Here is a 13,829-nt window from a genome sequence, read left to right as displayed (position 1 = left end):
CGCCGCCGCGGCCTGCCGGACGGGTGGGCGCTGGGTCCGCCCCGCGGGGCGGCCGTTTCCAGGCCTTGTCAGTTCCCAGCTGCTTGTATTCGCTTTATTTTTTTCCCCCCTCTCTCCCCCAAGAGACTTTATTCCTCCCATAATGTCCTGATTCCCTGCTCCTGCTTTAGAACACCCTCAGGCCATACCTTTCCCCGCTGCAGTCCCTTTTTCCCTGTTCTGTGTGTTAAAGCTGTAAAATCAATCGTAAGAACGGCTTGATTTTCAGATCCTCCCAGCAGGGAGCAGGCAGTGGGGATGGCAGTCCCAGCAGTGCGGCGGCAGAGACACCCTCCAGCGATGACTTCAGGTAAAGCCAATCTGCAGAAATGCATAACTGCCTGTAACACCCCATTTTGAAGTCTTTGCCGTATTGCTGTTAGGTGAATAGTAAGCAAGTACACTGACGTCCTTCCAAAGCAGAAACCTCTGTAAAAGCATACTGAAGTTCCCTGGGTGCTTTTTCTGCAATACCTAGGGAACGGACACAACTACAGAGCTCAAGTCATGTATTAAACATAAACCATCATCTTTGAGTTTGAACTCTGTTTTCTTTGCTACTAATATTTGACATTTCTGTATTGACTTAGGTCTTCATGTAGATGATTAAAATCTATTAAACAATGTTAAATGGACATCTTGTCTTTCCATAAGCTCTGTAATGGAGCTGTTGCTCTGTGTTACAACTAGGGAAACAGGAAAAAAGGGAGGCAGTGACTTGTTTGTAGCTTCTGAGGAGTTCAGCATCAGCTGACACCACAACTCCAGACTTCTGGTCTAGTGGACAAACCACTGAATGCACTTCTGATGGGCCAGAAGTGGCAGAGCGAGTTAAGGTGTAAGCCAGAGAGGGATCACAGTGTTCCCCCTACTAGAAGCAAGTGGTTCCACACTTGTTCAGAGAAGCAAAACAACGCTTGCTTTTTTGGTAATGATTTCTTCTTGTTTTTTAAAGCCTCTCCTTGCTGGACACTAACTTACCAGCTGAAGCAGAGACTGAATTGCGCAGTTTTATCGCTAAGCGTCTTACTAAAGGAGCCTTGTTTGAAGGAATGGGGAATGTAGCATCAGTGGGGCTGAGGTAAATTTTAAAATTTATTTGTGAATGAGAAACTCTAAGAAATATTGGCAGCATTGCACATCTTGCCATCTGCTGCTGCACTTAGGCTTAATCCTGAGTCAGCGTTCTCAGTCTTTTGCTGCTGTTAATAGCAGCTTTATGCAGTGGCACTTTCCTCTTTTTCTAGGTAGCTTTGAGAAAAATATTGTTGTAAATAATTAACTGTTTGAATACTTACGAAATACTACATGTGTTTATGACTATTTCCTTTTAAACTACTCTGATTGCACCACAGAAGAAAAAAGAGAAGGTCTAAAAGCTCTGTATATGACCTTAGGAGCTGCCAGTGCTATTGAGTAAAAATTCTTTACAGAAATCACGTGTCTGCTTTTTGCACTTATTTATTGTGATGTATCTGTAAAAAATAATTCTTTTTTTTTTCTGCACAGCATAGCAGAATATAAAGTTGGTTGTTATTACTGTCGTTTCCAACAAGAAAATCTTCTGACAACACTGGAATCAGATGTCAGTGCTCCAGAATACGTGGTTTGTTTCTTAGGTGGCTCAGAGAAAGGTCTGGAACTATATCCTTACCTGTAACTTCCTTTATCTATGTAGAGAGGGAGGTGATGTAAAAATCACGTTCTCATTTTGTCTGTTTCCTATTTGAAATCAGCTCAGTTGTGCACACCTTCCAGTAACTGAAAATGTCACTAACAGCCATAGCCACAGGGAAAAATGCAGGTCTTAACCGATGCATCTTATTTTCCTTAAGAAGATACTTTCAGACTTGAGCTGGACAAATACATTCAAAGTCTGAAGATAAACCTTGATTTGGAGGTAAGGACTTTCTGTTTTTAAGTGGTGAAACTTACTATTTACACAAATTAATTACTAAGACAATCTGGAAGATTTAGGCTGTACAAAATGGATGTTTCAAGTACCAGTGTGAAACACTGAGAGAGATACTTGCTTCACTACAGTGACAGTGAGTGTCTAAAGTGCTATCAACCACACAAGTCAAAAGGGAAAAAAAAAGGGGGGACTTCTTTGTGCCAGTCATAAATCTCTTCATGGTTACTTGCAGTTAGATTCAGAGAGAATGACTAATCACAGAACCACAGAATGGCAAGGGTTGGAAGGGACCTCAGATCACCCAGTCCAACCCTCCTGCTCAAGCAGGTTCACCTAGAGCATGTTGCACAGGACATCGTCCAGGCGGGCTTTGAATATCTCCAGAGAAGAAGACTCCACAGCCCCCCTGGGCAGCCTGTGCCAGTGCTCTGTCACCCTCAGAGTAAAGAAGTTTTTCCTCATATTCAACTGAAACCTCTTCTGTTTCAATTTGTGCCCATTGCCCCTTGTCCTGTCGCTGGGCACCACTGAGAAGAGTAATAATAGGTTATGGTCTACAGGAAAGTTACGTGTCCCCCTGGATTCTTATAACTTCTGAATGTTAAGGAAGGATTTTTAGTGGTTTTCTTGTCACAATTTTTCTAATGGAAACTATACATTTTAAGTGTCTTTCTCATCCCATGTGCTGTTGCATGGTCTTTGCTCAGTATATACCATAATATTACAGTTCTTAAAATGCAAAGCCCTTCATTGATGATAAAGCGTGACTTTAAATGTCAAACTCATTATTTTAGTTTACTGTGGTTTGAAATGAATAAGGCTCTGACATCCAAATATCTTAGGTTGAATACATTATTAATAGGCTTCTATTTGTGTAGAAATCTGATTTGTAGTTAAAGTTTTAACGTTTCGACTTGTTACAGCAAAAAACCTTGGAGACCTATGTTAACCCCTACTTGAGAAGCTGGTTTGAGAATGCCATATGCCCTATTCAGAGAGTAGTACAGCTCTTCCAGGAGAAACTTGCCTTTTTGTTACACGCGGTAAGTGTATTTCAAACCGGGTAACTAAAAAGGTTCAGAAGGAGTCTCAGTGACTCCAACACATTTAAAATGTTTCTTCCATTTGCTTTCCCAGCCAGGAGTAAATGAAGAAAAACTTTTTTTTTTCTTTTTTTTTAATTCAGGGCAAATACTTTTCCCCTGCGTTATTGCTAATGAAGCACAAAGCAATTTCTTCTATCAGTTTTTATAGTTAACTCATTTTAAATTATGTAGTAGTGTCCAAGTTGAAATTAGAATGAGAAAATTAGAAACAGCATGAGGAAGCTGTCCCTGCTATAATTGCTCTGAACCAAAAGGGATGTTGTACTGCCTATGTGCCTCATGTAATTCACTGGAAACAGACAAGAAATTCATCCTAGCTCTAGTCGGAGTTGGAGGAGGCTTTGGATGGAATAGCTAACAGAGGATAACTGCTGTGTTTCTTCTGAATGCAAAACCAGCAGCAATAACTACAATATGGAGTATTCCCTTAGCTTCTACTCTTTCTCTGAAAAGAACAATTTTTAAAGTACCTCATTATGTATTTATTGCTAGTAACTGCAATATAGCAACAGAAGTAATATCAAAGTTGCATTTTTTTTTTTGTTTGTTTGTTTTAAGGCTTTGAGTTACACTCCTGTGGAAGTAAAAAATGCAGATGAAAGAACAGAAAAAGACATTAGCAGGTAAAGATATGTTGAGACCAAGGAACTTGTGAGTAACTTGGCTTTTGTGTGTGACAGCCTCCTGTTCTTGCTGTTCGGGAATTGTAAAGCAGCAAGCAGTTCACAAGAGCTTTTTGTGTCAGGTTTCTGGCAGCCGCCAGCCTCCAAGGACTCGTTCAGGAGGGCACAATGACCTCCTTGTGTATTGCCATGACTGAGGAACAGCACAAGTCGATGATTATAGACTGTAGTGGACCTCAGCCACAGTTGCATAATGCAGGTGAGATTACAGCCATGAATACTTCTTCATGTTACTCCCTTGTACCTGTCAGCTGCTGAGAGTTGTGGACGTTAGAGGTAGTTGAGGATATTTAGAAGCTCATAGGCTCATGCCCAGAAAGTTTGGATTCCAGCTGGAAATTACAACACCTGTTTTCCTATAAGGTAGCAGAGCTAAGAACTGTGGTTTGAAAATGGTTGATAATAAAACCAACAATGCATTTAGTTTGCGGACCATGAAACTATGACTTGCATATTTCAGGGAAGCTGCAAAACTTTTTTTTTTTCCCTGTTGTATTTTTGACAGATGTTGTGAAGAAGGATTCAACAATCAGAACAGAATTATATGTAATTACTGTAGCTATGTTTACTTTTCTTTTCCGCATGTATTGTTGTTCTTAATACTTATTTCCTGGCCCAGGTATACTATTAACAGTTGCTATGTAAGGGTGATTAAACCAGGTGAATGCAGCTATATGTTGATGTTGAGCTCATTTACTTTTTCATATCTCTTCTCTATGTTCCTGAACACGTAACAGGAAGCAACAGATTCTGTGAGGACTGGATGCATGCTTTTGTGAATGGTGCTGAAGGTGGAAATCCATTTCTCTTCCGGCAGATTTTGGAAAACTTTAAATTGAAGGTACCTGCTCATATGTGTTAAAGACATGGAGAAGACGTCAGGGTTACTGAGGGAGAAAATACTCTTTTTTTCAGCAAAGGAAACTTTTAGTTTACTTATGATGTCTATACATCATTAACTGATTAACTCTGAAGTTTAAGTGGGGGACTGGTTTACTGTAGTTGACAAGACCAGAATGTAAAGTAGTGTGAAAGCTTCTTCTGGGAGTATTCCAAAGGCATTTTCCCATATTTGAAATAAAACCCACTTCTTTTTTTTCTTTTAACATGCCATTAATTTAGCTGTGCACACACAATATTGTGTAACTGGGTAACATGGATTCAGTAGTTAACACTTCCTAGGTGATGTGCTATAACAGAAGACAACAACTCTTGATACAGGTTTGGATGCAGTCAAGTTGTGGTGTCCACACATTTTGCATCATTAGAAATAACAGTGGTAATATGCATCAAGGACAGTACTCAGTTCTTGCCTTACTCATGAGTAGTAATATAAAAGTCCTGTTGGAAATGCTTTTGCTTCTCCTTCACTTTTCCACATGCTAGTATGTTCTCTTTCCATGTAGAAGGATAAGAAAATGCTCTGTTACTCTTTTCCCAGGCTATACAAGACATTAACAACCTGAAGAGGTTTATCCGCCAGGCTGAAATGAACCACTACGCCCTGTTCAAGTGTTACATGTTTCTAAAGAACTGTGGCAGTGGAGACATCCTTCTGAAGATTGTTAAAGTAGAACATGCAGAAATGCCAGAAGCAAGAAATGTAGTGACTGTCCTGGAGGAATTCATGAGAGAAACATCAGTGGCTTAAAATTATCTTAGTTATTCTGTACTCATTTGAGGGTATTGTATAAATCGTTAATTTCTTCTGTGCAGCTTAGTTTCAGCATTGCAGGATTTTTAATTTATATTGAAAAGTATTACCTAAGTCAAACCCAAGTTGCAGTTTTGTCTGCCTTTTTTCTTTTAGATAAAGCAGTATGAGCTTTTTTAAATGTGCAAATATCAGATCATACAAACTCGGGCATAGTTTCCAGTGCTTGCCAGATTCTCCCAGTGACCTGCTCCTTTTCTGAGGAAATAATGACTTTTGGTTTTTAAAGTCATTGCATGAAAAAAAAAAAACAAAACCTCCCTTACCTGGCAAGCATTTTAGTGTTTTAAATATTTTAAGTATCTTTGAAATGATCATGTCTAATCATTAAGGTCTGGTTACTTTTGTTTTAATATACAAAGAAGCACAAACATCTGGATAAATCATAGTAAATGAATTAATCATATTTGTTTTATATAAGAGAACATTGGTAACAAGTCTGCAGCTAGTTTCCACATTCTACTTTCAGAAGCAGGAGTTTGTTCTTCTGTTACTAGATAAACAACTTGTTAATTGGCATGAAACAGAGCTGCTGTAAGACTGAACAGAGTTTTAGGAATTGGTTTGTACGTGCTTGTATGTATGCATACATCACTGGACAGACACGTTAAGTTCCCAGGCTATTTGAGGAATCCCATTCTTCATTAGTTTGCATTGCGATCAAGACCTTCTTTGTATGTTCTTAGTACCCATTTTGCATAACTGTAAATAATCGTGTGTTTTTCAATTGCGGAGAATTAAACCTAACAATTTTACAGAATAAATATGAACTTTAAATTAATAGAAGCTTCTTCAGAAATTGAAGTAAACTAAGTTCTTAAGTTAATTATTCAGACTTCAAAACATTTCATTGTATTTCAGCAATGAATTCTTACCCACATCACAGGACATTTAGATAGCAGAGTACTTGAAGAAAATCTTTGGCTACAGCTGGAATCAAAACTGCCTCTGAGTGACCACAAAAACAAGGACTGTTTCTGCAAACCTGGTATAAGCAAAGCTCCCTGTTGCTTTCCTTTGCAGCAGAGGGCGTTTGAACAATGATGTCCCTGAAACAGTAACTGCAACAGTCTTACTAATGCAGTTGAGTTTGACTGTTGTGCTGGTGCTGTATGCTGTGATGGTAACAGTTGAATGCTTTCCTGTGACACCACTGTGTTGAACCTAGAATAAGATCTTCAATAAAATGCATTCAAATACCTCATAGCATGCCTATGTTAAATTACAAGTGAGCGTTGTCCTTGATGTCTCCTGTTTAAAACCCTTTATTCACACACTGCAGAGGAGCTGCTAGGGCAGTGTGCAGGAGTGTGTGTGTCATGCTGACAGCTAGGGTGACACATAACATACATGGGCAGGCCAGAGAAGAAAATAAAAGTAGTTTGAAAGAAAACAAACCTCTTATTCTCTCATTTGCAGGAGCTCTGAGAAATAACAGTGTTTTCCTTCAGAATATTTTATTCATGAGTGAGTAAAGAAGTGCCACTCACTAAAACCTGTCACCCTTTGTTGCTCTTGTACATTTTTAAGAAAGTTGGAACACTTGATTGTTTAGTATTTTGCCTGATCAGGAGGCAGGGAAGAGGCGCAGTGCTCAAAAAAAGTTGGATGTGAGGAACAGGCAGCTGTGATGTGGTAGGAGCATAAGAAACCATTGCACTGATCCTGTCCCTGTCCTTGTGCCTGCAGCTGGGTGGGGAGCAGGGCCAGAGCCTCATAGGACCAGGTGCTCTACACACTGGCCTTAATACCTACAAATTGGTGATCAGTCCCAGGTGTGGCAGTGCTGGTGATAATAAACCTTCCCTGAGATGCAGCCACAGTTCCTTTGCTCAGTCTTCATCCCTGGAAGTTTTCAAGTGCTAAACAACCTGCATTTCCTCTTAGCTGACCCTGTCTTGAGCAGGAGGTCGGAACAGCAATCCTCTGAGGTCCCTTATAACCTGAATTACCCTATCATCCTGTGACCTGTACTACACTCATTTAAATAAGATTTTTGTTTTGTTTGCTAGGTAAATTATCATAAATCACTCTTCAAAATCCAGGTATTTTTAACCTTAACTGTAAAACTTAGTTGTGTTGGGGCTTCTCCCCAAGGTAATGCATTGTTCAGTATCAGTCCCACTGAATTTGTGCTCTGTTACAGATGGACAACGTCAGACTCAACCTTTTCTGTTTCAAGTTCCTTTTCCTGCTTTTTCCCAGCACTGAAGGTGGCTACCATGAAAAACACAACTTCTTGCTTTCTGCAGCCTTTGTTTAAACATAGTCTCCCTTCTGCCAGCTTTGCAGTGACTTTGCCCTTCAGTTACCTAACTACTAAACTCAAGATGCTCACAGGATGCACACACACATTGAAATACACCCTGGTAGTTCATGAACTTGCAGGTTTTACTGGCATCTTCCCATTATAAATTCTATTTAAAAAACCCCCCAAAACTAAAGGAAATTAAACAAAAGCATAATAAATAATGCAGAAGCAGCAGGTTTAGCTGCAGTCTGGAGGATATTATGCACTTAACTTCCTCCAGCAATCAGCTATTCAAAGCTGAGGATGAAGCACAAAAAAGGTCAGAAGGTACTGAGATATGCATGTAATTTGCAGACCTGAAAGATTTTTACTATAGTGTTAAGGGTCTGATTTCCCCTTTGGGGGGAAAAAAAACCAAACCAAAACAAAAAACCCCAAACCAACAAACAAATGAACAAACACCCCCCCAAACATAAAATCCCCCAGGCCTATGTTAAGAATGCAAGGTTAAATTTAACTGCTACAGACCTCCTGCAGTTTGAAAGATCAGGGTCTGGTATGGTTTTTTGGTTTCCCCCCTCTTTGCCCCCAAGAGAAGTAGCATATAAACCAATTAGTATTTCTCTTTCCAACTCTTATGAGCAATGCTTACCATGCAGAGTATGATTGGAGCTATGGGAACAAAATGATAATGAGTTTTATGAATTTGTGTGATCAGGGCTGAGTATCAAGGCTGACAGCTTTTGGCTCTTTCTCTGTGACAGCTATGCTGGAATTAGCAATATTTCTGTTCTTCAGTTTGTCTGTCTAAAATTATTTTAGCCAGCAAGGAAAATGTATGGTGCTAGCAGACAGTACCACTTCCTGTATTAACTGACAGAACCCAACAAAACCCACCTCACCTTCTTGCTGAAAGTCCTCAACTAATGAATAAAGAGATCTAAGTGTCTCGAAAAGCTCAGTTAAGTGCAGAAAACTAACAGCAAGAGCTGAGTCCCACATACAGCAGCAATGATCTGTGTCCCCTTAGGAGTAACAAATCTGAGAGGAATTGCTAGATCTAGATACATCTGTATTTCTTTAAGTTACACTTTAACCCAATGTTTCCCAACCAGAACACGAAATATTTTTCAAAATAAGTCTTCCCCTTCCACATTGGTGGAAGGATTTTTATTTTAGTTATCTCAAAATAACTAAATCAGCTGGAGGTTTGCTGCAGAACTTCCTGGATATGTTGTTCCCACTATTGATTCAAGAGATGAGAATATGTTGGCTCTGAGATTTTAAGACATTCAGTAGAGACTGATTTTAAAAGAGAACAACCCTCCACCCCAATAAAAATTTTTAAACAGTCTAACGTACTTGGTCATCAACCTCTCCGCAGTTCTGAGGTCACTACTGCATGAAGTATCAGTTGTCAAATGGTGGGACAAGACCTGAATTTCACTACAAGTCCCAAGCTGGTTCTGCATCCGTGTTGTATCTCATGGAGAAATTCAGCAGCAGTCCACTCTCCCCTTTATCTTTTAGACAAACATAAAAATGAGTTATCAATGTAATTATTAAAAGATTACATTGCAGAGCTCAAAACTAATTGCTCTTTTGTTAAATACTGTGTTAACTGTAGACAGACTTATAAAACTGTCTTCACATTTTTTTCCATTGTTTTTTTGGCATGGTGACATAGAACAGCTCAATTTTATTAAAAAAAAAAACAAAACTGAAAACCAAAAAAAAAACACCAAAAAAAATTTAATGGATTCTGCGCTCAAATAATATTGTTACAACAAAAATATACAGAATGTACACAATACAAAAATATTTGGAAACGTACCATAGCATCTTACCTTGCAAATATAATTTTGTTTTACTAGCCCTTAACGGGAAAGTATCATTTGTTCAGTATTTTAAGGCAGAAAAATCACATTGCTTAGTGCTTTGTGTTTAACACTTGCGTGTGTTGTTAGCATTAGTAGTGTAAGCAAAAGAAGAGCTGCATAAACCTAGCTTTATTTGCAAACTAAACAGACACTGTGGGGGAGTCAGTGACTAACGTATCTATTAAGCTCACTGGAAATTAAGGTACTTTTGCTACTTAAATTAGGCCTAGGGAATATTTTGTGCTCTGCGTTGTAAAGTACCCTGGAACATAAATTTTCTGTACTACTACTGGCATTTCAGAAATACCTCATTAGAAATCTTTTTCCAATTAAAAGCCAATGATTAATGGTGACATTAAAAATACATTTACCTTTAAACAAGCTTGGTTTCTGTCTTATGTGTGATTCTTTCTTTACAGAGCTGCAAAATGCACTGTTTTCCTTTATAACCAGCTCTCACCATCACTGACTGCAGAAGGAATTTTTGAGTTGTATCACAGAGCAGTGTAGAGCAGCCACCACTATAAAACAAGCAGAACAGCAGCAAAATTCAAAGAGCCTAAAACCCCAGAGGTGCTGGCCTTTGTTCTCTAGATCCCAGTTTACCTCCAGAGGTTGCTGGTGTTGAACTGCATCCATATCCGCCACTTGCACTTTGGGTAAAGCCAGTGGATGGGGTTTCCAAAGCAATTGAGCTGAGCTTGAATCTATGTAAACAGATAGACTTTGAGCTCTTCACTCGCTAAAGTATGTGTGAAAGTCCTACTCACGATCCTGTGAGACTAAATATTGGCACAAAACAGCAGCTGTCTTGTGAGGTCAGCAGATAGCTGTTATTTCAATACCAGCTCTAAACATGTCAGATTCCCATCCGTCATACCCCAGTTCAAATTGATCTATCTGACGTAAAACATACGGGCAGTACAATCCATCAGAGGGAGCAACGTCTTGGGACACAGAATCCCTGAGCTTCATTTCTAGTCCAGCAACCTCAGACAACAATAATTTCTCTGGCCTCCCCCTTCCCCACTGATACAATACTTCACTACTTGATCCTGTAGCAGTAGGAAGAATCACAATATGCCACATAAGTGCTAAGATTCCTCATCAACTGATGGGGAAAAAGTGACATAAGATGTTGTCTTAAGAACTCTGCAGTTTTACGACTCCTCTACACCTCACTGAGAGACTGTTTCTGGTAAACACACACACACACCCCATTCCTATATTATTACCAATGTGTGCAAAATTAACGTCTACCTGTCTCCAAGCATCTAAGGAATAAAAGGTGCAATTTGCAAGCCCCATGGACCTTGATCTACCTGGTTCTCCTCCTCCTTCTTCCTCCCCATGGCTGTCTGAGCCACTTCTCCTGTCTCTCGTCTGGGATGAGGGATCAGCAAGAGGCTCCGGGCTGGACCCCACCTGTGCTATCACTGTGCCGCTGGGAGGTGTCCCTGAAGGAGCTGTACAACCAGCACTCCAGGCTCTCCCAGTCTGCACTACTACTCCCTACACCCACCCTCACTGGACCAGTGCTGCAATATACTTACTAAACGGGAAGTCCAGCACAGAAACGGCACTTTTTTTTTCCCCCCAGGTATTGTGTCCTCACTCAAGGACACAAGTATTGAATAGCTTCCTCTAATGTGCACTGTTCAAACCTGTACACTGGTAACAGTCCTTGCCTTTTGCTTTAACGCTGCACATCTGTAAGGTTCAATAGATTTACATTTTATCCAACTGATGTAAAATCCTGGCAGCAGCTGCAATAAACCCAAAACCATGACTAAAACCAGTCCCTCTGTGGACGGGTCCTTCAGGAACACATGCTGACTGTGACAAGTTGGAACCACAAATGAGCAGGATGGAGAATATTACATCTCCGACATAAGCCAGCAGCTTCGAGGACATCTGGAGGTAAAAGAAAAGCCTGTTTGCTATTAGCTCTCTGGTGCTGCAGCACTGTGGTGCATTAGAAAACAACATAACTGGGTTTCCTGATAGTCTATAAAAACATAACAAGTTTTCACAGTATAACTTTAGTCATAAAAAAAAAAAAAAAAAAAAAAAAGTCTTATACCCTTTGTGCTGCTCCTGACTCCATGAGTTGATAGATTCTTAGCAAACAGGCTCTATGTACAACCTGCTCTACGTATGGGGAGAGATCTCAGCTGTGATGAGCACAAATGTGAGAGGGTTTCATTTCCTCACCCACAATAAATCTAGTACTGCTTTAAAGTCTGGCCGTTCTGATCCCCAGGGCTGCTTGTAGACTTGCTCAGGCAGGGCACGGGGACACAGAATGGAAGTCAGAAAGATGAACAACAGTTTAGAAGAACAAGTCATAAGCTCAACCTCAGAGACATTTGCAAACAGTTCATGTAAACTATGTTCATCTATGGACAAAAGACCAAAGAAGGGCGCCTGGATTACCTGTTCAGCTCCCTCCTGCTCCTGAGCAGAGGCAAAGATATGTTGGCCAGGGTCAGGCTGATGAAGAGACAGGTGGCCCTTGAACTTGTAGCTTGCCGCTTCACCCCAGAGCACATTACTGGCAGGCACAGAAACCTTTCCTGGGGAGAAACTGATGGGCATGAAGTAGCTTTCGACTGAGAAACCAAAAATAAAAGTCACTCAGTGCTTACTATACTCTGGTAAATTATAGGCAAAATAATCTGGGTTTTGTTGTGATTGAAGTTTTCTACCAAAATTTTCAGTTTTTCTACAGCTTCCAGGAGATCTCCCACTTCTGCTCACCCCTGGTTTAAAGGCATCTGTAATCAGAAAGGCTTCACAATAGGTGAGGAAAGGAATGTCCTCCTTACGTGTTAACCATGCTTCTGTTAATACTCTCCTAGCTCCTCGCTCTCCTGCTTGTCTGCTGCTCCCCAGGGAGACAATCTTCACTGCTATGAAACTCACTGGCCAGCTCCTGACCCGAATGATGCATACAAACTCCCATGATCTGGACCCAAACTGCAGAAACAAAATGGGGAACCGATTCCCTTCTCCAACACGAACAGACCTCTGACCCTTATCCCTTCCTCTTGTTCCTTGATCTGAGGGCCCATAAGCAGTGTACTAGCCATGCAGAACAACAAAGGTGCAGTTGCCCTCAGAGATCCCATTCCTGTGCACCAAGGTGGCAAAAATTGTTTCTTTTGCAAGTAAGGCTCATTCCAGGCTGTAGAAACACTTATTTTCTCCCCCCTCCCTTTCCCCAAGGCAAGAGGAGTTTTACTAGTACATACTGTGGGAGCAGAACTTCACCCTTCCAGAGATATTTTTCCCATAAGAGGTAAAGAAGGGGGCAGCTGATAAGCACTTGTGAATGTCTTCTCTAGAAAAGACAGACTCCAACTAGTTTGTGGTATCATCTGGCAGCACCGATTACACAGCTGAGAGAATAAAGCCCACGATACAGAGACATTTTGCTACAGAGCAAACACAACTGGTACAGTGCCTGTGAGATGTGCTGTGGAAGGCTCTGGTGTCTGGGCACCAGTATGCAAAAAGAAAAAAAGGAAGAAAGGAGCTAGTCTAGAGAGACTCCTATGGCTGCTTTATCCAGGCCATCAAACTATGTGGGTAAAGGGGAGAGAAAAGGAGGGCATCCACATTCCTGGACTGTAGTTTGGCAGCTCTCTAAAGGGAGAAGCAGAATAACATAAGCACCTCACAGAGAAGCGTACCTATAAGCACTGCTTGTGCTACAGAAGTTCCAGTCTGGTCCCCAGGTCCATGCAGGCAGCTGTATGGACTGTGTTACAGACCAGTTACAGACTGCTAAAACCTGGGGTTGATCAATGTTAAAGAAAAAGGCATAATTGCAACTAACTGTTGCTTGGAGCCCCTGAACATCCATTGCCTCAGGAAGAGGCATCCTCAAAATTTAGCAGTGACTTTAAAAACGGTTTTATTAGTTTCACAATGGACACTGTAACACCCTTTCCACTTCAGTGGGAAACCAGTGCTACGTACAACCTGATTTAATTCCACAGACTTCAGTGGGCAGCCCCAAATCGACTGTATGGCTGCAAAGACTAGACAGGTCCCACCCTGCGCTGCTATAGGTGATTCTGGTCCCACTTTTCTAGTAAGAACTTGCTGGAAGAGTTGAGATCCTTGCTAGGAGCTCACTGCAGGCCAGGTGTTAGATTAATGTGGCCAGAAACAATGTGAGGAGAAAACAGCACTTGATTGTCAGCTGATAAAACCACAATTGAACATTTACCCTC

General features: G+C 40.7%; 1 protein-coding gene across 1 annotated transcript in view; it reads left to right on the top strand.

Moving 5' to 3' along the window:
* The window catches only part of CUNH17orf75 (chromosome unknown C17orf75 homolog), a 7,146-nt gene extending 310 nt beyond the window's left edge, over positions 1 to 6,836 (top strand). Inside the window, exons 2-10 of the mRNA XM_009636041.2 lie at positions 233 to 349; positions 995 to 1,120; positions 1,549 to 1,683; positions 1,882 to 1,939; positions 2,878 to 2,997; positions 3,619 to 3,683; positions 3,806 to 3,942; positions 4,481 to 4,584; positions 5,185 to 6,836. Of these exons, the coding sequence (XP_009634336.1) occupies positions 233 to 349; positions 995 to 1,120; positions 1,549 to 1,683; positions 1,882 to 1,939; positions 2,878 to 2,997; positions 3,619 to 3,683; positions 3,806 to 3,942; positions 4,481 to 4,584; positions 5,185 to 5,394 (1,072 nt within the window). The 3' untranslated portion in view covers positions 5,395 to 6,836. The remainder of the gene's footprint in view (positions 1 to 232; positions 350 to 994; positions 1,121 to 1,548; positions 1,684 to 1,881; positions 1,940 to 2,877; positions 2,998 to 3,618; positions 3,684 to 3,805; positions 3,943 to 4,480; positions 4,585 to 5,184) is intronic.
* The last annotated feature ends 6,993 nt before the right edge of the window (positions 6,837 to 13,829 follow it).

Source organism: Egretta garzetta, unplaced genomic scaffold (assembly GCF_000687185.1).
Source record: "Egretta garzetta isolate BGI_Z169 unplaced genomic scaffold, ASM68718v1 scaffold213, whole genome shotgun sequence".
In the NCBI taxonomy this organism is placed as follows: domain Eukaryota; kingdom Metazoa; phylum Chordata; class Aves; order Pelecaniformes; family Ardeidae; genus Egretta; species Egretta garzetta.
This window is presented reverse-complemented; position numbering and strand designations above follow the sequence as displayed.